The 26,717-nt window shown below is 42.1% G+C and overlaps 1 protein-coding gene across 1 annotated transcript in view; it reads right to left on the bottom strand.

Annotated features, from left to right (window-relative positions):
- Positions 1–474: 474 nt before the first annotated feature.
- Positions 475–26,717, bottom strand: part of nyap2a (neuronal tyrosine-phosphorylated phosphoinositide-3-kinase adaptor 2a) — a 98,330-nt gene continuing 72,087 nt past the window's right edge. The window contains exons 6-8 of the mRNA XM_038974430.1: positions 19,649–19,849; positions 18,141–18,250; positions 475–714 (exon numbers count right to left, since the gene is read on the bottom strand). Coding sequence (XP_038830358.1) covers positions 475–714; positions 18,141–18,250; positions 19,649–19,849 — 551 coding nt within the window. The remainder of the gene's footprint in view (positions 715–18,140; positions 18,251–19,648; positions 19,850–26,717) is intronic.

The following is a 26,717-nucleotide window of genomic DNA, read 5'->3' as shown; positions in this document are numbered from 1 at the left end:
TCCAAGACAAGGTTTGAAAAACCATTTAACAACAGTAGACTAAAATTTGCTAATTATTTTATATTTTTTCATCTTTAGAAAATATATAATTGTTCTAAGCATATTCAATATTAAGACAATTACTGAGGTACAATTTTTTTAAATATAAATTAGCAATACGAAACCAGGGAGATATACCAGATATTTGAATTGCTACAACAGAGAGGTGGGGGGGAACTCTTGTCTCCCTGTGTTCTGATTGGTCACCAGCTCAATGCCCATATCTGGCTTGTGAAAGGAAGGGGGAGGAGTCTGAGGACAGGGTTGTGTTCATTAGGGCACGCAACAGAAACGTTTTAAAATGTTTTGCAACGGAAAACAAAATGTGTTTCTCACTAGTCAAGTCCAGGTAGTCTTGGACATACTGGTCAAGTCCTGGTTCTTCCATTTGAACAAGGCCCGTGACAAGGCCCAGGACAGGGTGGATCACTCCTGTCAGATAGCCGTGTCCCAGAAGACGGTGGTCTGTGTGGAGTAAGGGGGAGGGCCGCCATACTTCTTGGTCCCATTGCTGCTCTTCCTCCAGCTGTGCAAGATGGGCATGCTGTCCTGCTTACACAGGTTGTTGTCTGCTGGCCCTCGGCGGGCCTTGATCTCCCGACACAGGCTGCGCTTCTTCTCAATCATCTCCATCATGGTGTTGTCTCCGCAAGCCCACAGCATGGGAGGGATCATCTGGGGTGAGGAGGGGTGGGGGACAGAGGGTATGAGGGGGTTGCCCAGAATGTTGGTGTTGCCATAGACAGACAGCAGCATTCGAAGAGAGAGACTATGATTGTAATTCGTCTCTATCAACAGACATGTGCAATCTTACTGGCAAAGTAAGTTGAGTGTAATAAACTCAGTCAATAATATGTGCAGTGCCTAGTGAAGTCTACACCCCTTGCACAGCTATCACATTTTTGCTGCCTTAAAATTTAATCTAAAAAGGGATTTACATTAGATGTTTTTCCTACATATCAACACAACTTGATCTACATGTTCAATGTGAAATAAAAAGTTGAGAAGACATGAACCCAGTTCCTACATTTGAATATAAAAATAGATGTTATTAAACAAAACAATGCTACATTTTATCTCTGGGACCCTCAGGATGACAAATCAGAGCAAGATTACTGAATGTAAGTACATTATTTACCTTCAGAGGTGAATGTATCAAACCAGTTGCCATGATAAAATGTTTTTGTTGTTGTGCACTCTCCTCAAACAACAGCATGGTAATTGTTCACTGTAATAGCTACTGTAAATTGGACAGTTCAGTGAACAGGAATATAAGCTTTCTGACCATATAAGACATGTCTATGTCCCAGGAAATGTTCTTGTTACTTACAACATCATGCTAATCACCTTAGCTCAACCGTAATTGTGGAGGGACACCGATCCCATAGAGGTTATTAAGCTTATTTTTAATCATTTAGCAAATGCTCTAATCCAGAGCAATTTACAGTACTGAGTTCATATGTTTTTTTACTGGTCCCCCATGGGAATTGAACCCACAACCTTGGCATTCCACAGCACTAGAATTTTGAACACACTCTGTGTGAAATAATAGTGTTTAACATGATTCTTTAATTATTTAATGACTATCTCATCTTTGTACCCCACACACACAATTATCTGTAAGGACCCTCAGTCGAGCAGTGAATTTCAAACACAGATTCAACCACAAAGACCAGGGAGGTTTTCCATAGCCCCGCAAAGAAAGGCAGCTATTGGTAGGTGGGTGAAAACAACAGACATTGAATATCCCTTTGAGCATGGGAGAGTTATTAATTACACTTTGGATGGTTATCAATACACCCAGTCACTACAAAGTTACAGACGTCCTTCCTAACTAAGATGCCGGAAAGGAAGGAAACCACTCAGGGATTTCACCATGAGGCCAATGGTGACTAAAACAGTTTCAGAGTTTAATGGCTGTGACAGGAGAAAACTGAGGATGGATCAATAACATTGTAGTTACTCCACAACACTAACCTAATTGATAGAGTGAAAAGGAGGAAATCTGTCAAGAAAAAAAATATTCCAAAACATGCATTGTTGTTGCAACAAGGCACTAAAGTAATACTGCAAAAAATGTGGCAAAACATTTAACATTTTTCCAGTGCCTTCAGAAAGTATTCAGACCCTTTGACATTTTCCACATTTTGTTACATTACAGCATTATTCTAAAATTGATTTTAAAAAACTGAGCAATCGGGAGAGACGGGCCTTGGTCAGGGAGGTGACCAAGAACCCGATGGTCACCCTGACAGAGCTCTAGAGTTCCTCTGTGGAGATGGGAGTACCTTCCAGAAATACAAATATCTCTGCAGCACTCCACCAACCAGGCCTTTATGGCCTTTTACTACGGAAGCCACTCCTCAGTAAAAAGCACATAACAGTCCGCTTGGAGTTTGCCAAAAGGTACCTAATGTCTCAGACCATGAAAAACAAGATTATCTGGTCTGATGAAACCAAGATTTAACTATTTGGCCTGAATGCCAAGCGTCACGTCTGGAGGAAACTTGGCACCATCCCTACGGTGAAGCATTGTGCTGGTAGCATCACGATGTGGGGGTGTTTTTCAGCAGCAGGGACTGGGAGACTAGTCAGGATCGAGGCAAAGATGAACGGAGCAAAGTACACAGAGATCCTCGATGAAAACCTGCTCAAGAGCGCTCAGGACCTCAGAAAGGGGGCTAATGTTCACCTTCCAACAAAACAACAACCCTAAGAAAACAGACAAGACAACGCAGGAGTGGCTTTGGGACAAGTTTCTGAATGTCCTTGAGTGGCACAGCCAGAGCCCGGACATGAAACTGATCAAACATCTCGAGAGAGACCTGAAAATAGCTGTGCAGCAAGCTTCATATCCAACCTGACAGAGCTTGCGAGGATCTGTAGAGAAGAATGGGAGAAACTCCCCAAATACTGGTGCGCTAAGCTTGTAGCATCCTACCCAAGACGACTCAGTGCTGTAATCGCTGGCAATAGGTTCTTCAACAAAATACTGAATAAAGTGTCTTAATGCTTACAATTGAAGTTGGAAGTTAACATACACATTAGCCAAATACCTTTAAACTCAGTTTTTCACAATTCCTGACATTTATTCCTAGTAAAAATTCTCTGTTTTAGGTCAGTTAGGATCACCACGTAATTTTAAGAATGTGAAATGTCCGAATAATAGTAGAGATAATTATTTATTTATTTCATCACATTCCCAGTAGGTCTGTCACGTTCCTGACCTGTTTTCCTTTGTTATGTATTTGTTTTAGTTGGTCAGGGCGTGAATTGGGTGGGTTAGTCTAGGTTTCTATTTCTATGTGGGGTTTTGTGTTCGGCCTGGTATGATTCTCAATCAGAGACAGGTGTGGGTCGTTTGTCTCTGATTGAGAGTCATACTAAGGCAGCCAGGGTTTCACTGGTGGTTTGTGGGTGTTTGTTCCTGTGTCAGCGTTTGGGCCACACAGGACTGTTGCAGGTTAGTCACGTTTGTTGTTTTGTTAATTTGTAGTGTTTGTTGGTTTGCCATTAAAACATGAATTCCTACTACTCCGCATCTTGGTCCGATCCATGCTCCTCCTCGTCTGAGGAGGAGAACGACATTGACAGCCATTACAGGGTCAGACGTTTACATACACTCAATAGGTATTTGGTAGCATTGCCTTTAAATTGTTTAACTTGGGTCAAATGTTTCGGGTAGCCTTCCACAAGATTCCCACAATAAGTTGGGTGAATTTTGGCCCATTCCTCCTGACAGAGCTGGTGTAACTGAGTCAGGTTTGTAGGCCTACTTGTAGGCCCACAAATCTTCTATCAGATTGAGGTCAGGGATTTGTGATGGCCACTCCAACACCTTGACTTTGTTGTCCTTAAGCCATTTTGCCACAACTTTGGAAGTATGCTTGGGGTCATTGCCCAATTGGAAGATCCATTTGCGACCAAGCTTTAACTTCCTGACTGATGTCTTGACATGTTGCTTCAACATATTCACATTTTTTCCTTCCTCATGATGCCATCTATTTTGTGAAGTGCACCAGTCCCTCCTGCAGCAAAGCACCCCCACAACATGATGCTGCCACTCCAGTGCTTCACGGTTGGGATGGTGTTCTTCGGATTGCACAATGGCCATTATGGCCAAACAGTTCTATTTTTGTTTCATCAGACCAAAAAGTGCGATCTTTGTCCCCATGTGCAGTTGCAAACCGTAGTCTGGCTTTTTTAGGGCGGTTTTGAGCAGTGGCTTCTTCCTTGCTGAGCGGCATTTCAAGTTATGTCGATATAGGACTCGTTTTACTGTGGATAAAAATACTTTTGTACCTGTTTCCTCCAGCATCTTCACAAGGTCCTTTGCAGTTATTCTGGGATTGATTTGCACTTTTCGCACCAAAGTACGTTCATCTCTAGGAGACAGAACCTTCCTGAGCGGTATGGCGGCTGCGTGGTCTCATGGCGTTTATACTTGTGTACTATTGGTTGTACAGATGAACGTGGTACCTTCAGGTGTTTAGAAATTGCTCCTAAGTATACACCAGACTTGTGGAGGTCTACAATTTGTTTTCTGAGGTCTTGGCTGATATCTTTTGATTTTCCCATGATGTCAAGCAAAGAGGCACTGAGTTTGATGGTAGGCCTTGAAATACATCCACAGGTACACCTCCAATTGACTCAAATTATGTAAATTAGCCTATCAGAAGCCTCTAAAGCATGACATCATTTTCTGGAACTTTCCAAGCTGTTTAAAGGCATAGTCAACTTAGTGCATGTAAACTTCTGACCCACTGGAATTGTGATACAGTGAATTATAAGTGAAATAATCTGTCTGTTAACAATTATTGGAAAAATGACTTGTGTCATGCACAAAGTAGATGTCCTAACCGACTTGCCAAAACTATAGTTTGTTAACAAGAAATTTGTGGAGTGGTTGAAAAACTTTAAATGACTCCAACCTAAGTGTATGTAAACTTCCAACTTCAACTGTATATCATAGCAATTGATGGTTTTTGCGACTACACTTGAAGAAACTTTCAAAGTTCTCTAAATTTTCCGGATTGACTGACAATCATGTTTTAAAGGAATGATAGACTGTCATTTCTCTTTGCTTATTTGCCCTGTTCTTGCAATAAAATGGAATTGGTATTTGACCAAATAGGGCTATCTTCTGTATACCAACACCACCTTGTCACAACACAACTGTGAACCAAGATGGCGTAGCAGTGCAGATGTGGTTTTTCGTCCTCTCGTTTACTTTTTGTATTTTATTGTCTTTTTTTATATACTTCAATTTATTTTTCAATCTCTTTTTCCATTTTTCAATTAAATAAACCTTCCGGTAACGCGCCTCACTCAATGTTATTTAGTCATTGTTAGCCACTGCTAGCGACCTTTACCCTCTGCTCAGGCACTAGCCTGTTTTTTAGCCTGGATAATACCTGCCAGCCTCGGACTGTTTTTCTCCATTACAACGCCGGATTCCTGCCATAAACCCTGGACCATTGATCATCACAGCTAGCTAGCTAGCCCCGAAGCTAGCCCTGAGCCAGGCGCATCTCCCGGCTAGCAAATGTAATTACCACAACTACAATACCTCTTTCGCCATCTGGCCCGGTCCCTTCGTCGATTCGGCGCCCCGCCGTACCACCACGACTGGTCCGCAGACGTAATTCCATCAGCTGTGCCTTCATCCGGCCTTTGCTGGATGTCAGAGCAGACGCTTCTACTTAACCCGGACTGCTAACTTTAACACGTTGTGTCTCCCGCGTGCTAGCGTAGCAACGACTACCCCACGGCTTCCCTGTTCCATCTATTGCTGTACACTGGACCCTATGATCACTTGGCTACATAGCTGATGCCTGCTTGACTGTTAATTTATCACAGTACTCCACTTTGTTTACCTTTGTTTATCTGTCGGCCCTAGCCCCGAACTCAGGCCCTGTGTGTAGTTAACCGACGCTCTCTGCCCATTCATCGCCATTTTACCTGTTGTTGTTGTCTTAGCTGATTAGCTGTTGTTGTCTTACCCGTTGTTGTCTTAGCTAGCTCTCCCAATCAACACCTGTGATTGCTTTATGCCTCGCTTTATGTCTCTCTCAAATTTTAATATGCCTTGTATACTGTTGTTTAGGATAGTTATCATTGTTTTAGTTTACTGCGGAGCCCCTATTCCCACTGTACATGCCTTTGTCCCACCTCCCACACATGCGGTGACCTCACGCAGTATAACCAGCGTGTCCAGAGATGCAACCTCTCTTATCATCATTCAGTGCCTGGGCTACCTCCACTGTACCCGCACCCCACCATACCCCTGTCTGCACATTATGCCCTGAAGCTATTCTACCATGCAAAGATATCTGCTCCTTTATTCTCTGTCCCCAACGCACTAGACAACCAGTTTTGCTAGCCTTTAGCCGTACCCTCATCCCACTCCTCCTCTGTTCCTCGGGTGATGTGGAGGCTAAAGCAGGCCCTGTGTGTCCCCAGGCACTCTCATTTGTTGACTTCTGTAATCGAAAAAGCCTTGGTTTCATGCATGTTAACATTAGAAGCCTCCTCCCTAAGATTGTTTTACTAACTGTTTTAACACACTCCGCCAACCCTGATGTCCTTGCCGTGTCTGAATCCTGGCTTAGGGAGGCCACCAAAAATTCTGAGATTTCCATACCCAACTACAAAATGTTCCATCTAGATAGAACTGCCAAATGGGAGGAGTTGCAATCTACTGCAGAGATAGCTTGCAAAGTTGTGTCATACTTTCCAGTTCTATGCCCAAACAGTTTGAGCTTCTAATTTTTAAAATTAATCTCTCCAGAAATAAGTCTCTCACTGTTGCCGCCTGTTATAGACCCCACTCAGCTCCCAGCTGTGCCCTGGACACCATAGATGGGGGACAATCAATTCATATATCTTCAGAGTTCGTTCTGTTAGGTGACCTAAACTGGGATATGCTTAACATCCCCGGCAGTCCTACAATCTAAGATAGATGCCCTCAATCTCACACAAATTATCAAGGAAACCACCAGGTACAACCCTAAATCCGTAAACATGGGCACCCTCATAGATGCTATCCTGACCAACTTGCCCTCCAAATACACCTCTGCTGTTTTCAATCAGGATCTCAGTGATCACTGCCTCATTGCCTGCATCCGCTATGGGTCCGCGGTCAAACGACCACCCCTCATCACTGTCAAAAGCTTCCTAAAACACTTCTGCGAGCAGGCATTTCTAATTCTTTAAAAGTAATTTCCTCACCATCTTAAAACTTCTCTAGGATAGGGGGCAGCAAATTCACTATTGGATAAATAGCGTGCCCAATTTTAACTTCCTTCTACTCATCCCCAGAATATAAGATATGCATATTATTAGTAGATTTGGATAGAAAACACTCTGAAGTTTCTAAAACTGTTTGAATCATGTCTGTAAGTATAACAGAACTTATGTAGCAGGCAAAACCCCGAGGACTAACCATTATTATTTTTATTTTTTTAAAGTCACTGTCTGTTCAATGAGTTTTCATTGGAATACTGGATTTCTAATCACCCTGTTTTCAGTTCCTACCGCTTCCACTGGATGTCACCACTCTTTGGAAATAGGTTGAGGTTATTCCTTTGTGCAATGAAGAAGTGAGGCCACCTGGAAACAGTGTAATGTCATGTGTACTGTTTGAGAGTTGCGCAAGACTAGAAAGGTAGCGTTAGTTTGTTGATCTCCTGTATTGAAAACAGATAGACCCGTCTTCAATTTGATCGATTATTAACGTTTACAAATACCTTAAGTTGTATTACAAAAGTAGTTGTAAATGTTTTGGCAAAGTTTAGAGGTAATTTTTTAGATATTTTGTAGTGACTTTGCGCAAATTGGAAGCTGTTTTTTTCTGGATCAACCGCGCCAAATAAATAGACAATTTGGATATATATGGACGGAATTAATCGAACAAAAGGACCATTTGTGATGTTTATGGGACATATTGGAGTGCCAACAAAAGAATCTCGTCAAAGGTAAGGCATGATTTATATTTTATTTCTGCGTTTTGTGTCATGCCTGCAGTGTTGAAATATGCTACACTCTCTTTGTTTACTGTTGTGCTATCATCAGATAATAGCATCTTATGCTTTCGCCGAAAAGCCTTTTTGAAATCTGACATGGTGGCTGGATTCAAAACGAGTGTAGCTTTAATTTGGTATCTTACATGTGTGATTTAATGAAAGTTTGATTTTATATCATTTTTTTGAATTTGGCGCTCTACATTTTCCCTGGCTATTGGCCAAGTGGGACGGTAGCGTCCCACATATCCTAGAGAAGTTAAATAAGCATGCCCCTGTCAAAAAATGTAGAACGAAAAACAGATATAGCCCTTGGTTCACTCCAGACCTGACTGCCCTTGACCAGCACAAGAACATCCTGTGGCGGACTGCACTAGCATCGAATAGTAAGTCGCTCTGGATAAGAGCGTCTGCTAAATGACTTAAATGTAAATGTAAATGTCCCCGCGATGTGCAACTGTTCAGGTAAGTCAGGAATCAATACACGCAGTCAGTCAGGAAAGCGAAGGCTAGCTTTTTCAAACAGAAATTTGCATCCTGTAGCTCTAACTCCAAAACGTTTTGGGACACTGTAAAGTCCATGGAGAACAAAAGCACCTCCTCCCAGCTGCCCAATGCACTGAGGCTAGGCAACACTGTCACAACCGATAAATCCATGATTATCAAAAATGTCAATAAGAATTTCTCTACGGCTGGCCATGCTTTCCTCCTGGCTACCCCAACCCCGGCCAACAGCTCCGCCCCCCGCAGCAGCTACTTGCCCGAGCCTCCCCAGCTTCTCCTTCACCCAAATCCAGATTGCAGATGTTCTGAAAGAGCTGCAAAACCTGGATCCGTACAAATCAGCTGGGCTGGACAATCTGGACCCTCTCTTTCTAAAATGATCCACCGTCATTGTTGCAACCCCTATCACCAGTCTGTTCAACCTCTCTTTCGTATCGTCCGAGATCTCTAAAGATTGGAAAGCTGCCGCGGTCATCCCCCTCTTCAAAACGGGTGACACTCTAGACCCAAACTGTTATAGACCTATATCCATCCTGTCCTGCCTTTCTAAAGTCTTTGAAAGCCAAGTTAACAAACATATCACTGACCATTTCGAATCCCACCGTACCTTCTCCGCTGTGCAATCCGGTTTCCGAGCTGGTCATGGGTGCACCTCAGCCATGCACAAGGTACTAAACGATATCATAACCGCCATCGATAAAAGACAGTACTGTGCAGCCGTCTTCATCGACCTGGCCAAGGCTTTCGACTCTGTCAATCACCGTATTCTTATCGGCAGACTCAATAGCCTTGGTTTCTCAAATGACTGCCTCGCCTGGTTTACCAACGACTTCGCAGACAGAGTTCAGTGTGTCAAATTGGAGGGCCTGTTGTCCGGACCTCTGGCAGTCTCTATGGGGGTACCACAGGGTTCAATTCTCGGGCCGACTCTTTTCTCTGTATATATCAACGATGTCGCTCTTGCTGCGGGTGAGTCCCTGATCCACCTCTATGCAGATTACACCATTCTGTATACACCTGGCCCTTCTTTGAACACTGTGTTAACTAACCTCCAGATGAGCTTCAATGCCATAACACTCCTTCCATGGCCTCCAACTGCTCTTAAACGCTAGCAAAACCAAATGCATGCTTTTCAACCGTTCGCTGCTCGCACCCGCCTGCCCGACTAGCATCACTACTCTGGATGGTTCTGACCTAGAATACGTGGACAACTACAAATACCTAGGTGTCTGGCTCATCTACAATGTCATCTACAATAGCTTCCAATACTCTACTCAGCAAATTGGATGTAGTCTATCACTGTGCCATCCGTTTTGTCACCAAAGCACCTTATTTATTTATTTATTTTTTATTTAACTAGGCAAGTCAGTTAAGAACTATTTCTTATTTTCAATGACGGCCTTTGAAACAGTGGGTTAACTGCCTTGGTCAGGGGCAGAACGACAGATTTCTACCTTGTCAGCTCGGGGATTCAATTTTGCAACCTTTCGGTTACTAGTCCAACGCTCTAACCACTAGGCTAACCTGCCGCCCTTATACCACCCACCACTGCGACCTGTATGCTCTAGTCGGCTGGCCCTCGCTACATATTCGTCGCCGGACCCACTGGCTCCAGGTCATCTATACGCCTGTGCTAGTTAAAGCTCCGCCTTATCTCAGCTCACTGGTCACGATAACAACACCCACCCGTAGCACGCGCTCCAGCAGGTGTATCACACTGGTCATCCCAAAAGCCAAAACCTCCTTTGGCCGCCTTTCCTTCCAGTTCTCTGCTGCCAGTGACTGGAACGAATTGCAAAAATCGCTGAAGCTAGAGACTTACATTTCCCTCACTAACTTTAAACATCAGCTATCTGTGCAGCTAACCGATCGCTGCAGCTGTACATAGTCCATCTGTAAATAGCCCACCCAATCTACCTACCTCATCCTCATATTGTTTTTATTTACTTTGCTGCTTTTTTGCACACCAGTATCACTGCTTACACACCATCATCTGCTCATCATCTGCTCATCTATCACTCCAGTGTTAATCTGCTAAATTGGAATTACTTTGCTACTATGGCCTATTTATTGCCTCATGCCATTTGCACACACTGTATATAGACTTTATTTTTTTTCTATTGTGTTATTGACTGTATGCTTGTTTATTTTTTGTGTAACTCTGTGCTGTTGTTTCTGTCGCACTGCTTTGCTTTATCTTGGCCAGGTCGCAGTTGTAAATAAGAACTTGTTCTCAACTAGCTTACCTGGTTAAAAAAATAAATAATAATAATAATATAAATTGATTGGCTCAAATGCATTAAGAAGGAAAGCAATTCCACAAATTAACTTTTAACAAGGCACACCTGTTAATTGAAATGCATTGCAGATGACTACCTCATGAAGCTGGTTGAGGGAATGCCAAGAGTGTGCAAAGGTGTCACCAAGGCAAAGGGTGGCTACATTTGAAGAATCTCAAATATAAAACATATTTTGATTTGTTAAACACTTTTTTACTACATGATTCCATATGTTTTATTTCATAGTTTTGATGTCTGAATTATTATTATACTATGTAGAAAATTGTAAAAAATAAAGACAAACCCTTGAATGAGTAGGTGTGTCCAATCTTTTGACTGGTACTGTATATATATTTATTTTGATCCTGACAAACTCATCTTTCCCTGCCGGTGACAACCATAAACATAATATAATGCTGCCACCACATTACTTCAAAATACAGAGGGGTTCACTCTGTGATGTGTTTTATTAGATTTGTCCCAAACCTGAAGGCAAAAAGTGTATTTATTTGCCATGTTGTCTTACAGTATTACTTAAGGACCTTTTTGCAAACATAATAGATGATTTGAAATAGATTTGTTTTAATGCAGGCTTCCTTCTTTTCATGTTGTCATACTGGCCAGCAATGTGGAGTGAATGTCATATTGTTGATCCCTTTTGTGGTGGCAGCATTATGTTATGGGTATGCTTGTCACTGGCAGGGGCTGTAGAGTTTGAAAGGATCAAAAGAATATGAAAGGAGCAAAGCCCAGGTAAAAAGCTAGAGGAAAACATGCCTCAGTCTTCTGAATGCATGTTTTGAACACTGGGATAGAGTTGTATTTTTCAGTGGGACAATTAAACAAATGTTTATGCCAAAGATAACAGAATGGCTTTCCAAGAGTTGTTGAGTGTTCCTGAGGGGTGCATTCTCAGTCCTGACATTAAAACTGCTTGAAAAGGTTTGAAGATTGCCGTCCAATAATGATTCCCAACCAAATCTACCGAGCTTCAGCAATTTTGACAAAAAACAATGGATATACAGTGAGTCTACAAAACATTAGGTACACCTTCCTAATATTGAGTTGCACGCTTTTTTGCCCTGAGAAAAGCTTTAATTCATCGGGGATGGACTCTTACAAGGTTTTGAAAGCTTTCCACAGGGATTCTGGCCCATGTCAACGCCAATGAGTTGGCTGGATGTCCTTTGGGTGTTGGACCATTCTTGATGCACACGGTAAACTGTTGAGCATGAAAAACCCATCAGGGTTGCAGTTCTTGACACACTCAAACCGGTGCGCCTGGCACCTACTACTATACCCTGTTCAAAGGCACTTAAATCTTGTGTTTTGCCCTTTCACCCTCTGAATGCCACACATACACAATATATGTCTCAGTTGTCTCGAGGCTTAAAAATCCTAATTTAACCTATCTCCTCCCATTAATCTACACGGAGGTAGATTTAACTAGTGAAATCAATAAGGGATCATAGTAAAAATGGTAAAAATCTAATTGAATCCCTTTTTAGATAAACATTTTAAGGCAGCAAAATGTGACAATTGTGACAGGGGTGTGTAGACTTTCACTAGACACTGTATTTGTATGATAGATGTATGTGTCCTGAAGTGTGTGTTGTTGGTGTCTGGAAAGAGTACAAATTGTGAGTAGTCTAGGTCAGTGGTTTTTAACCTGTGTACCGCGGCACACTGGTGTGACTTGAGGAACTCTCGGGTAAACATTTTTGGAACACTCTTATAACACTTATAAACGTGACCTGTGGAATGAACATGGGATTTTGACTTGGGAGCACCAGTGCCACTTACAGTCGTGGCCAAAAGTTTTGAGAATGACACAACTATTAATTTCCACAAAGTTTGCTGCTTCAGTGTCTTTAGATATTTTTGTCAGATGTTACTATGGAATACTGAAGTATAATTACAAGCATTTCATAAGTGTCAAAGGCTTTATTTGACAATTACATAAAGTTGATGCAAAGAGTCAATATTTGCAGTGTTGACCCTTCTTTTTCAAGACCTCTGCAATCCGCCCCCGCATGCTGTCAATTAACTTCTGGGCCACATCCTGACTGATGGCAGCCCATTCTTGCAAAATCAATGCTTGGAGTTTGTCAGAATTTGTGGGTTTTTCTTTGTCCACCCGCCTCTTGAGGATTGACCACAAGTTCTCAATGGGATTAAGGTCTGGGGAGTTTCCTGGCCCTGGACCCAAAATATCGATGTTTTGTTCCCCGAGCCACTTAGTTATCACTTTTGCCTTATGGCAAGGTGCTCCATCATGGTGGAAAAGACATTGTTCGTCACCAAACTGTTCCTGGATGGTTGGGAGAAGTTGCTCTCTGAGGTTGTGTTAGTACCAATCTTTATTCATGGCTGTGTTCTTAGGCAAAATGTTGAGTGAGCCCACTCCCTTGGCTGAGAAGCAACCCCACACATGAGTGGTCTCAGGATGCTTTACTGTTGACATGACACAGGACTGATGGTAGTGCTCACCTTGTCTTCTCCGGACAAGCTTTTTTTCGGATGCCCCAAACAATCGGAAAGGGGATTCATCAGAGAAAATGACTTTACCCCAGTCCTCAGCAGTCCAATCCATGTACCTTTTGCAGAATATCAGTCTGTCCCTGATGTTTTTCCTGGAGAGAAGTGGCTTCTTTGCTGCCTTTCTTGACACCAGGCCATCCTCCAAAAGTCTTCGCCTCACTGTGCGTGCAAACGCACTCACACCTGCCTGCTGCCATTCCTGAGCAAGCTCTGTACTGGTGGTGCTCCGATCCCGCAGCTGAATCAACTTTAGGAGACGGTCCTGGAGCTTGCTGGACTTTCTTAGGTGCTCTGAAGCCTTCTTCACAACAATTTAACCGCTCTCCTTGAAGTTCTTGATGATCCGATAAATGGTTGATTTAGGTGCAATCTTACTGGCAGCAATATCCTTGGCTGTGAAGCCCTTTTTGTGCAAAGCAATGATGACGGCATGTGTTTCCTTGCAGGTAACAATGGTTGACAGAGGAAGAACAATGATTCCAAGCACCACCCTCCTTTTGAAGCTTCCAGTCTGTTATTTGAACTCAATCAGCATGACAGAGTGATCTCCTGCCTTGTCCTCGTCAATACTCACACCTGTGTTAACGAGAGAATCACGAACATGATGTCAGCTGGTACTTTTGTGGCAGGGCTGAAATGCAGTGGAAATGTTTTTGGGGGATTCAGTTCATTTGCATGGCAAAGAGGGACTTTGCAATTAATTGCAATTCATCTGATCACTCTTCATAACATTCTGGAGTATATGCAAATTGCCATCATACAAACTGAGGCAGCAGACTTTGTGAAAATGTATATTTGTGTCATTCTCAAAACCTTTGGCCACGACTGTAGATAATACATTGAATGGCACACATGGTTGCATCTGTATCGTTGTTTCAAGTCCAATGCGCTGGAGCTGTTACATTTGTATCATTTGAGGGGCGCACAACGAGCATGGTCATTCGTATAATTTTACTTCTCCTGCGAGAACCCTTTGCACAGGCAAGTCTGACGAGACTTAGCAATACCACAGCCTCTGCCAAAGAAACAAACGGAGCATGGCTTTGTGTTTGGGGTTGCACATTTTACAATGCCAAAAACCCAAAGACCTATTTTACTGGATCTACCAGAGTTTTTCTTTCTATTGGAGATTTGCAGGACGCTTATAAATGGGTCCATACAAACTAAACATGAGTAAGGAACTATGAAAATAGTTTAAATAAACCCTATTTATTCGATGATTTTTTTTCTTTTACATAAAATTGATTACTTGCAGTATGGATCAGATTACCACAAAATACCTTATTAGGAAAAGTTTAGGTGTGCTACAGAATGTTTTATCCCATCAAGGTGTGCCACGGTTAAGAAAAGGTTAGGAACCAATGGTCTAGGTTTATGTTATAGACAGAAGTAGAAAATAGTTGGTAGTGAGTGCTACTACTTTCCTAATGTTAAGGAAAGGTACAGACAGTGGTGTTTTTTGAATGACACCACAAGTCTATGATAATGTGTGTATTGTCTCGGTAGATGTGTTGGTTGTGAAGTGTGTATTGATTTTGTCTGAAAAGCCTACGTAGTCTACGTGTGTATAACACTATATGATGCATTGATATGTATAAGACTGTCCTCCTTTCCATGAACAGTAAAACAGTGTCATCGTTGACCAAGGCTTATATAACAGTAAATTCAAATGTAGACATTACGGTAATCAAATAATCAATTATTCAGATAGGAAGTTTAAGCAGTATTTATCTAATTGTGAAACATGGCCCACTGCATGTTCATACACACAAACACACAAATACACAAACATGCACACAGTAAGACATTCATTTGAAAACACACAGAACAACAAATGCTTTTTCAGCATTCTCACAATATATAGACAAGGACACAGACACAAAAAGGACACAGAAAGGGCGGAATGACAGAAGGATTTGACAAGGTTTTATTTTCTTGGCTTCTGTTTTGATTGGATGACTTTCAGTAGGATAGGCCTTCTGTTTTTAGTTAGACTACTTTTTCTATAAGCTGGGGAGTGAGAATGAAGAAAGCTGGGTAGCTTAGTTCTGATTCGTGCAAATGGTTGAGTGACGTGTGTGTGTGTGTGTGTGTGTTGTGTGTTGTGTGTAGTATGTCACTTCTGAAGCGTCATATGCTGCCTCCCCAGTAGAGAGATACATATGTATACATCAATGTGACATGTTCAAGAATGGTTGATCACTCATAAAGAGATATAAGAAAAGTAAAAACTTGTTCCATAACCAACAGCATACACAAACACATAGTGATCTTTTTTTAAAACTATTTTCTACTTTTTAGAATAAAAGTGAAGACATCAAAACTATAAAATAACACATATGGAATCATGTAGTAATCAAAAACGTATATTTTAGATGCTTGAAAGCAGCCACCCTTTGCCTTGATGATAGCTTTGCACAATCTTGGCGTTCTCTCAACCAGCTTCATGAGGTAGTCACTTGGAATGCTTCTCCAACAGTCTTGAAGGAGTTCTCAAATATGCTGAGCACTTGTTGGCTGCTTATCCTTCACTCTGCAGTCCAACTCACCCAAACCATCTCAATTGGGTTGAGGTCATGTGATTGTTTTCGGCCAAGTCATCTGATGCAGCACTCCATCACTCTCCTTCTTGATCAAAAACCTTGGCGTACACAGCCTGGAGGTGTGTTTTGGGTCATTGTCCTGTTGAAAAACAAATGATAGTGCCACTAAGCGCAAACCAGAGGGATGGCGTATCGCTGCAGAATGCTGTGGTAGCCATGCTGGTTAAGGGTGCCTTGAACTCTAAATAAATCACAGACAGACAGCAAAGCACCCCAACACCATCACACCTCCTCCTCAATGCTTCATGGTGGGAACCACACATGCAGAGATCATCCGTTCACCTACTCTGTGTCTCACAAAGACAAGGCGGTTGGAACCAAAAATCTCAAATTTGGACTAATCAGACCAAAGGACAGATTTCCACCGGTCTAATGTCCATTGCTCGTGTTTCTTGGCCCAACCAAGTCTCTTCTTCTTATTGGTGTCCTTTAGTAGTGGTTTCTTCACAACAATCCAACCATGAAGGCCTGATTCACGTGGTCTCCTCTGAACAGTTGATGTTGAGATGTGTCTGTTACTTGAACTCTGTGAAGCATTTATTTGGGCTTCAATTTCTGAGGCTGGTAACTCTAATGAACTTATACTCTGCAGCAAATGCATTCCAGGTGACTTCCTCATGAAGTTGGTTGAGAGAATGCCAAGAGTGTGCAAAGCTGTCATTAAGGCAAAGGACGGCTAAATATATTTTGAATTGTTTAACACTTTTTTGGTTACTATATGATTCCATATGTGTGTTTTTTTCATAATTTGTCTTCACTGATTTCTTCGCTATGATTCTACAATGTAGAACAGTAAAAATAAAGAAAAACCCTGGAATGAGTAGGTGTGTCCAAACTTTTAACTGGCACTGTATGTTGTGTATACATACAGTAGTGCGGAAAAGCCTTTGGCCCCTTTCGGATTTTCAAATTTTTTGCATATTTGTTATTAGATTTTGTAATCAACCAAAACCTAATATTAGATAAAGGGAACCTGAGTGAACAAATAACACAACAATTACAACATTATTTAATTTATTTCATAAACAAAGTTATGCAACTGATCAACAATTACAGGAAGCTTTCTTTGCAGTCATTGCACTTAAGGTGGCACAAACAGTTATTGAGTGTAAGGGGGCAATTACTTTTTCACACAGGGGAATTGGGTGTTGCATAACTTTGTTAATTAAATAAATACAAATAATAGATAGATTTTTTGTTATTTTTAAACTTAGGTTCCCTTTATCTAATATTAGGTTTTGGTTGAAGATCTGATAGCATTCAGTATCAAAAGTATGCAAAAATAGAGAAAATCAGAAATGGGCAAATGCTTTTTCATGGCCCTGTATATTCATACATCAAACATGAAATGAGTCACGTTTGGTCATTTTTAGAAGTAGAAACTGCACATCTGCTAGGGGTTTGGGAACTGACGGTGCTGCCAGGGAGAAAAGCAGGTAAAACGCTGGGTAAAAGACAGTTAGAACAGTTAAAATGCCAGGCATAGTTCAAAGTGCTGGTCAATGTACAGATTAAAGGGTCAGGTTATAGCACAGATGGTCATAGAGGTAAAAGAAAAGGGAAGATGGCAGGTGCCAGTTATGGACCAGATCGAAGTCCGGGTTAAGGGCCAGCTAAAGGCACAGGTGGAGGTAAGGTCAAAGGGCAGTGGTACAGTTCCAGTAAATTGGAAGTTTCAGTTAGTGTACAAAGGGAAGGGCTTAGCTGAAGTAAGTAAGGGCCAGCTAAATTAAGGAGGGCCAGGTAGGTATAGTGGTAAAAGTAAAAGGAGGAGGGAGGAAGAAAGCTTGCCCTGGCTCCTTGTCCTGAGATGGAAACAGATTATTATATCACTGAGGTTTGATGTCTGTATATATGAGTATACCAATCACCTTGAAATACCACAGGATGAAGATGTCTCCACAAAACACAAAACACAAATAAGCAGAGTGCCCCTGGATGAATGCAATACAGACGAGACAAAACAGCTACATAGTGGTGGGACAGGTGACAGGGGGACGGGGCTACGGGGTGAGGAAAATACGATTTGGGGATGGGGTCAGACAGCCGACACACAGGTGAACACAGAGAGACAGGGACAAGGGCCCCACGTGGGCTCACAAGCACTTTCTTTCCAGCTTGGTCTCTTATTCTGTGGTGGCATGCGGCGGTACCTGACTATAGCCTGGCTGGGGCTCGAAGGGCTGGTGCTGGGGAGTACCGCACGGGGAAGGAACCCCCGATGTAGAGGCTGACCGGCCCAGTTTGCACACCGCTTTGGATTCTGTAGGGAGACATGCTCAGTCAATTAGGATGTACAGTACGTTGTTGCGAGAGATGTTGTGAGGACCTGTGTTGTCAGGACCTATAGGCACATTTGCCCTGTCCTTCGTTTAGCTGTGCTTTAGCCTTCAAAAGGAGATAAAACCCAAATAATTAAACACAATTCTTTCGGTTAGCTAACCTTGACTGCTCTGTCCTCAGCACCTGCGTTTTATTAACTTCATCTCAGTTGCACTGAATGTCAGAAATGCATAGTGGTCACACAAGTTGCATTTCAGTTGCATATGACTTTAACCAACTCAACAGTAAATTCAAGAAGAGATCAATCTTAATGTACAGTGCATTCGGAAAGTATTAAGAATCCTTTCGTTTTTCCAAATGTTGTTATGAAGTTACAGGCTTATTCTAAAATGAATTTTTCTTTAAATTTCCTCATCAGCAGCAGGGACTGGGAGACTTGTCAGGATCGAGGGAAAGATGAACAGAGCCAAGTACACAGAGATCCTTGATGAAAACCTGCTCCAGAGCGCTCAGGACCTTAGACTGGGGTGAAGGTTCACCTTCCAACAGGACAACGACCCTAAGCAAACTGCCAAGACAACGCAGGAGTGACTTCGGGATAAGTCTATGAATGTCCTTGAGTGGCCCAGCCAGAGCCCGGACTTGAACCCGATCAAACGTCTCTGGAGAGACCTGAAAATTGCTGTGCATCGACGCTCCCCATCCAACCTGAGAGAGCTTGAGAGGATCTGCAGAGAAGAATGGGAGAAACTCCCCAAATACAGGTGTGCCAAGCATCATACCCAAGAAGACTCAAAGGTGCTTCAAAAAAGTACTGAGTAAAGGGTCTGAATAGTTATGTAAATGTGATATTTCATTAAAAAAAATCTAAAAACCTGTTTTTGTTTTGTCATTATGGGGTATTGTGTGTATATTGATGAGGGAATAAAAAAAAAAATACATTTTAGACTAAATCTGCAACGTCACAAATTGTCAACCGGTCTGAATCCTTTCCCAATGCACTGTATCAAGGATTCTGAGCCACATTTTGTACACATTAAAATTTAAAGAAGTAACATTCATTTCTTTCACCATATCTGAATTATTTAGCCTACCTTGATATAATGCATTTTTTCTGTAAAAAAATACTCATATAGCCTACTTATAATTCTCAGATGTCATGCCAATACATTTTGTAGACACATTTCATGTGCCTTCTAAATTATTAGCTCTTAGCAATCGAACACTATGGGCTCCAACATTGGAAGTCAAATCATTTTGAACTATTTCCATCTAAAACACATTAATTCAAAACCAATCAATTATGGAAACATTCTCTTCCACATTCATTTCTGTAATTAAAAACAATTTGTGTGTAACTCCAGGCAGAGGCCCTCACCTGTGACCCCACTCCCAAGCATCATGGTGGGGCTGACAGAAGAGCGTCCCAGGCGGCTGGGCATGGCAGTGGGGTTGGATGAATGTCCGGAGGGCCCATCCCACTCCTGGGATTTGGGAGACTCCTGGCTGCCTCCGTGGTGAGCTTTGCTCTCGTGCCTGGATAGAGGTTCTGTACTGTGGCTCCTGGTCTTGGCCTCACCTGGGAGGGAGAGGGTTGTTTTCAAAAGGCTATCACATTTAGTAAATGCTTATACGCAATCTATATGCACGCTGCCACCACTACACTAAAACCTCTGGACTCGGTGTACCATAGTCCCCTTCCTGTTATTACTGAAACCAGACCACCATCTACTGTGGCCTGGTTTCCATTGCTGCTTAATGCAGTTTTACAGAAACTCCCTACAGCTGCATTTACACAGACAGCCCAATTCCGATCTTTTCCCCAAATATTGTAGAAAGAGCTGTCAAAAGACCAATACGTGGGAATAAGCACAGCATACCTATCACTCATCCCTTCTTAATTGGAGGCATACCACCTGTGTTTATACTACCAAACTAAGAACCTAATTCAGATTTGTATCCAATTTTACTCAGATTTACATGTGGCCCATATCAAAGTTGCGCATTTATACTGATGCAGCCTCTGAAGTAGCATACAGATGGAATGCTCATTTTCTGTCACTGTTCCTTTACATTTTGGGTGATTGTTGTGGTAGCTGCAGGTCATATGCAAAAAAAGCCAATTCACAGCCCAAAAAATCTGATCTGAGGGTCCAGACTGAGGTCACATATGGAACATGAGAATTGTATCAGGATTGAGATCTACCAGTGGCGGTCAGTGCCGTTTAAGATGAGGGAGGACAAAACATGCTTCATGAGCATGGCCTTATTTCTATTACTGCATATTGGATGACTCTCATTCATATTCAATTCACCCAGTTCACATGGTACTTTAATTTCCCCTATGCTCATGAGGTTGCTACAACCTAGCCGATGAATGAAAGTTTACAACGTAGGTGCACACAGGTTCGAGAGACAAATTTGAGGTGATAGAAAGTGACATTCAATACCGCCTTGCAAACTCTTGCCTGCATCTAGCTGCTATAGGGTGTAATCATTAGTCCAACAGTTGCAGTTTGTTACGTTTAAGAAAAAAAAATTCAACAGAATCAGCGGAATGACTACACCTTTGATCACGCGTTAACAGAGTTCACTCTCATAACAGCCACACTGTATTTGCTTGTGGACTTTAATGCACAACAAATCAAAAGCTTACCTTGACTTGGAAGAGTTCCAGTGTTGTGTTGGAAAGTCATAGCCAGCTAGCTAACATAGCATCCCTCTGTTTGAGCAGGGTGTTTCAGTAGGCTAGGCTAGCTAGCTGCATTTGCTAGTTAGGGAAGTGAAACTGAGAGTGAAATAAATGACAAAATCTCTCCCTCTCTATTTCTCTCTTGCTTCTCCTTCTTTTTGGAAGAAATTAATTTGTTTAAAACTGTTCCACTATTGTCTTCCTCTCTCTTTGAGTCAACTACTCACCAACTTTTATTCACCGTAGTGCTAGCTAGCTGTAGCTTATGCTGTCAGTGCTAGATTAATTATCTGATACTTTGATTGGGTGGACAACATGTCAGTTCATCCTGCAAGAGCTCTGATAGGCTAGAGGACAACCTCCGGAAGTTGTCATAATTACTCTGTAAGTCTATGGGAGGGGGTGAACACCATGAGCCTCCTAGGTTTTGTATTGAATTTGTACCGAGAGGAGGACGGAAGCTTAGTTGTCCTCCGGCTACACCATGGTGCTATCCTACAGAGTGCTGTTGAGGCTACTGTAGACCTTTGCAAAAGAGTGTGTTTTAATCAGTTATTTGGTGATGTGATTATATTTAGTATAGTATTATCTAAAAAGTTTTACTTTTAAAATGTTTTACAATTAAACATTTTATGAAATTCACTGAGGAGGATGGTTCTCCCATTCCTCCTCTGAAGAGCCTCCACTGAGATCCACATTTGGAAGTGGAAGTCAAAAGATTAGATTGCATATTTATTTTGCCTGTTCACCCATTTCACCTGTTCACCCATTAGTGGAAAGATCAGATAGGTATCAGATAAGGAACTAATTAGCATAAGATCTGAATTGGGCTTCCTGTGTAAACACAGCCATTGACTTGCTCACAGAACTGGCTTCTTCTTGATGTCCCCCGTACCTCATCATGATTAGGGAAAACTGCATTCGATTATATATATATATATATATATATATATCAGACATGGAATGAACTCCAGGAAGAATTGGACAAAGCTATCCCCCTAAGGTTGTTTTAATGCCATGATTATTTGATTGATTATGTGTATTTTGGTATTTGCTTCCCTGGTGTATACATTATATTTGATGTGTGTGTTTTGTATTTTATATGTTGTGCATAGGTCATTTGAATAAGAGACCCGAGTCTCTCAATATGACTTCCCTGTCTAAGCAAAGGTTCATATTTACTTCCAGAGTGTATTTATTTTGTATTGATGTATGTGTTTATTATGTTGTATGTCGTGCAGGGGTCACTAAAAAAACAGCAGCATGAGTTTCAATATGACATCCCTGACTAAATAAATGTTAAATCACCCCCCAAATAAATACAAATACAAATGTATGTAGATAAGAAAGGATCAGATCTTCAATCAGGGCTCCACTCCAATCCTCTCAGATCAACACAGAACAGGTCCCTAGGGAGTCCTTGGGTCTTTCGGGATGTTAAGATACTGCAGTATGATATGACCACGGGGTGTCACTACAGAGCTGAATACTGTTGGGTGCAGAGGTGTGTAGCAAGGAAGGGAGGAGGCCATACTTCCAAAAATGTTGCAGATGTCTAAGGTTGTGTACATTGTGCCAAGAGGATGCTACAGCAAAGCCAGATGGCCTATTATCTCTGTACAACCCCTCAGGTTGTATGGTCTAGCACCCTACACCAGCGAGATCATGGTGTCGTGTTCTGGTCATCCCTTCTCTTCTACACTGTCCATTTCTGCATGCTTATTCTACTCATGCTTTCTCCTTTCTCCGCCCGCCCACACATCCTCATCCCTCTCTTCCTGTCCTCTGCTGGGCGGCTGGGCTGTCTTTTTAAACCCTGCAACCTGCGCTCACAGCCTGTCCATTTGCCACCACATTCATCACGTCCTTCATGTGCTCTAAAGGCATTAAGGAAATTGCTTTGCTAGCAGATGAAAGCTTTTTTCAATTATATTCACTGGCAAGTGTATGAGCCGTAATAACCTTCTTGAGCACGGTCCATTTGCCAGCCAGAGCAGAGAATATAGAGAGAGAGCGAGAGAGAGCGAAATAGAGAGAGAGAGAGAGAGAGTGAGAGAGGGAGGGCGAGAGAGAGAGAGAGAGAAAGAGAGAGAGAGAGAGAGGGAGAGAGAGGGAGAGAGAGAGGGAGAGAGTGTGTGTGTTTTCGTGTTGCTATGTCGCCCTGTAGCACTCACATCTCTAGTCATGAAATGCCTTGAAAGGCTGGTGAGCTCACATCAACACCATCATCGCAAACACCCTGGAACTACTCCAATTCGCATACTGCTCCAACAGAGCCACAGATGATGTAATCTCTATTGCACTCCACACTGCCCTTTCCCACCTGGACAAAAGAAACACCTACATGAGAATGCTGTTCATTGAGCATGCTGTTCATTGAGCACCTTGGCATTCTTGGGCACAGGGACTATGGTGGTCTGCTTGAAACATGTAGGTATTGCAGACTAGGTCAAGGAGAGGTTGAAAAACACAAAATAGCACAATTGGTCAGGTGCGTGTGTGTGTGATCTGCATCATGATAGGACTATGGGAGAAGCAGTGTTTCACAGAAGTTCTGGGCTCCCGAGTGGTCTAAGCTACTGCATCGCAGTTGTCTAAGGTACTGCATCGCAGTGCTAGATGTGCCACTAGAGATGCTGGTTCGAGTCCAGGCTCTGTCGCAGCTGGCCGCGACTGGGAGACCCATGGGGTGGCAGACAATAGGCCGCGCGTCGTCCGGGTTAGGGGAGGGTTTGTCCGGCAGGAATGTTCTTGTCCCATCGCAGCCTAACGACTCCTGTGGCGGGCCGGGTGCAGGTGTACGGTGTTTGCTCCGACACATTGGTGCGGCTGGCTTCCGGGTTAAGCAGGCATTGTGTCAAGAAGCAGTGCGGCTTGGCTGGGTTGTGTTTTGGAGGACGCACGGCCCTCGACCTTCACCTCTCCCGAGTCCATACGGGAGTTGCAGCGATGAGACATGACTGACGACCAATTGGATACCACGAAATTGGGGACAAAACGGGGTAAAAGTAAAAAATATAAATATATTTCAGTTCTGGGCTCATGCTAATTCTCCTTGCTGGACACACACTGACTGACAGCGTCTGTGCACACACACACCACCCGTTGGTCTTGCCTCCTCCATGCTCCCTCAATTCCACAGCAGAAAATATACACACTATACACACACATACACATGGATTTTATGTTGTAAGATATGTGATAGTATAGTAGTGGCCTGAGGGCACATACTTAATACAGTTGAAGTCGTAGTTTACATACACTTAGGTTGGAGTCATTAAAACTTGTTTTTCAACCCCTCCACAAATTTCTTGTTAACAACCTATAGTTTTGGCAAGTCGGTTAGGACATCTGCTTTGTGCATGACACAAGTAATTTTTCCAACAATTGTTTACAGACAGATTATTTCACTTATAATTCACTGTATCACAAATCCAGTGGGTCAAAAGTATACATACACTAAGATGACTGTGCCTTTAAACAGCTTGGAAAATTGCAGAATATTATGTCATGGATTTAGAAGCGTCTGATAGGCTAATTTACATAATTTGAGTCAATTGAAGGTGTACCTGTGGATGTATTTCAAGGCCTACCTTCAAACTCAGTGCCTCTTTACTTGACATGATGGGAAAATCAAAATAAATCAGCCAAGACCTCAGAAAAAAAATTGTAGACCTCCACAAGTCTGGTTCATCCTTGGGAGAAATTTCCAAATGCCTGAAGGTACCACGTTCATCTGTATAAATAATAGTACACAAGTATAAACACCATGGGACCACGCAGCCGTCATACCGCTCAGGAAGGAGAAGCGTTCTGTCTCCTAGAGATGAACGTACTTTGGTGCGAAAAGTGCAAATCAATCCCAGAACAACAGCAAAGGACCTTGTGAAGATGCTGGAGGAAACAGGTACAAAAGTATATATATCCACAGTAAAACAAGTCCTGTATCGACGTAACCTGAAAGGCCGCTCAGCAAGGAAGAAGCCACTGCTCAAAAAACTCCATAAAAAAAGCCAGACTACGGTTTGCAGCTGCACATTGAGACAAAGATCGTACTTTTTGGAGAAATGTCCTCTGGTCTGATGAAACAAAAATAGAACTGTTTGGCCATAATGACCATTGTTATGTTTATAGGAAAAAGGGGGAGGCTTGCAAGCCTTACACCATCCCAACCGTGAAGCACGGGTGTGGCAGCATCATGTTGTGAGGGTGCTTTGATGCAGGAAGGACTGGTGCACTTCACAAAATCGATGGCGTAATGAGGTAGGAAAAGTATGTGGATATATTGAAGCAACATCTCAAGACATCAGTCAGGAAGTTAAAGCTTGGTCGCAATTGGGACTTCCAAATGGACAATGACCCCAAGCATTCTTCCAAAGTTGTGGCAAAATGGCTTAAGGACAAAAAAGTCAAGGTATTGGAGTGGCCATCACAAAGCCCTGACCTCAACCCTATAGAAAATTTGTGGGCAGAACCGAAAAAACTTGTGGGAGCAAGGAGGCCTACAAACCTGATTCAGTTACACCAGCTCTGTCAGGAGGAATGGGCCAAAATTCACCCAACTCTTTGTGGGAAGCTTGTGGAAGGCTACCCAAAATGTTTTACCCAGGTTAAACAATTTAATGGAAATGCTACCAAATACTAATTGAGTGTATGTAAACGTCTGACCCACTGGGAATGTGATGAAAGAAACGAAAGCTGAAATAAATCATTCTCTCTACTATTATTCTGACATTTCACATTCATAAAATAAAATGGTGATCCTAACTGACCTAAAACAGGGAATTTTTACTCGGATGAAATGTCAGGAATTGTGAAAAACGAATGTAAACTTCTGACTTCAACTGTATGTTGTGAAATGTATTGTAATGTTTTTTAAATTGTATATAACTGCCTTAATTTTACCAGACCCCAGAAAGAGTAGATGCTAATGGGGATCCATTATAAATACAAACACTGTCTGTTTTCTCTCTCCACATATCACTGGCTCTCTTATACACCGGACACACACACGTGCACACACACATACACAAACACACACACACACACACACACACATCTGACACTGCCTCCCTCTCTCTTTGTGTCTCTTAATCTATTCCCAACACTGTCTATCTTTCTCCTTCTGACAATGCATCCACCCGCCCCCTCCTCTTTTTTTCTTTCTTAAATGGCCTGTGTCTTTATTTTTCTCTCAGGGTATCTGGGTAGAAGACAGATTGACAGGTATAATCCGTGGGTGGATATATTCAGTACTTTTTTGCAACTTTTTAGCAGTCACTCTGAATTTACATAGATAATTTGAGACGTTTGTAACAGTACTGAAGATTAACATTCATTGAAGTTTTACTTTAAGAAGCTACACTTGAGGTGGGGCTCCGGGAAAATCTGGGTCAGTCCCTCTTAGTACAACATTCTCAAACCAACCTGTCTCAACCAAAATAAAAATAAACATAGCAGCCATCTGTCATTAACAAAATAATTTCCATATTTGAGAAAACATCTACAGTACCAGTCAAAAGTTCGGACACACCTACACATTCCAGGGTTTTTCTTTATTTTTACTAGTATCAAATTTGTAGAATAATAGTAAAGACATCAAAACTATGAAATAACACATATGAAATCATGTAGTAATCAAAAAAGTGTTAAACAAATCAAAATATATGTTATACTTAGGTAGCTATCCTTTGTCTTGATGACAGTTTTGCACACTATTGGCGTTCTCTCAACCAGCTTCATGAGGTAGTCACCT

Source organism: Salvelinus namaycush, chromosome 34 (assembly GCF_016432855.1).
Source record: "Salvelinus namaycush isolate Seneca chromosome 34, SaNama_1.0, whole genome shotgun sequence".
Lineage (NCBI taxonomy): Eukaryota > Metazoa > Chordata > Actinopteri > Salmoniformes > Salmonidae > Salvelinus > Salvelinus namaycush.
Note: the sequence above shows the minus strand (reverse complement) of the source record. Positions and strands in the feature narration are given on the sequence as shown.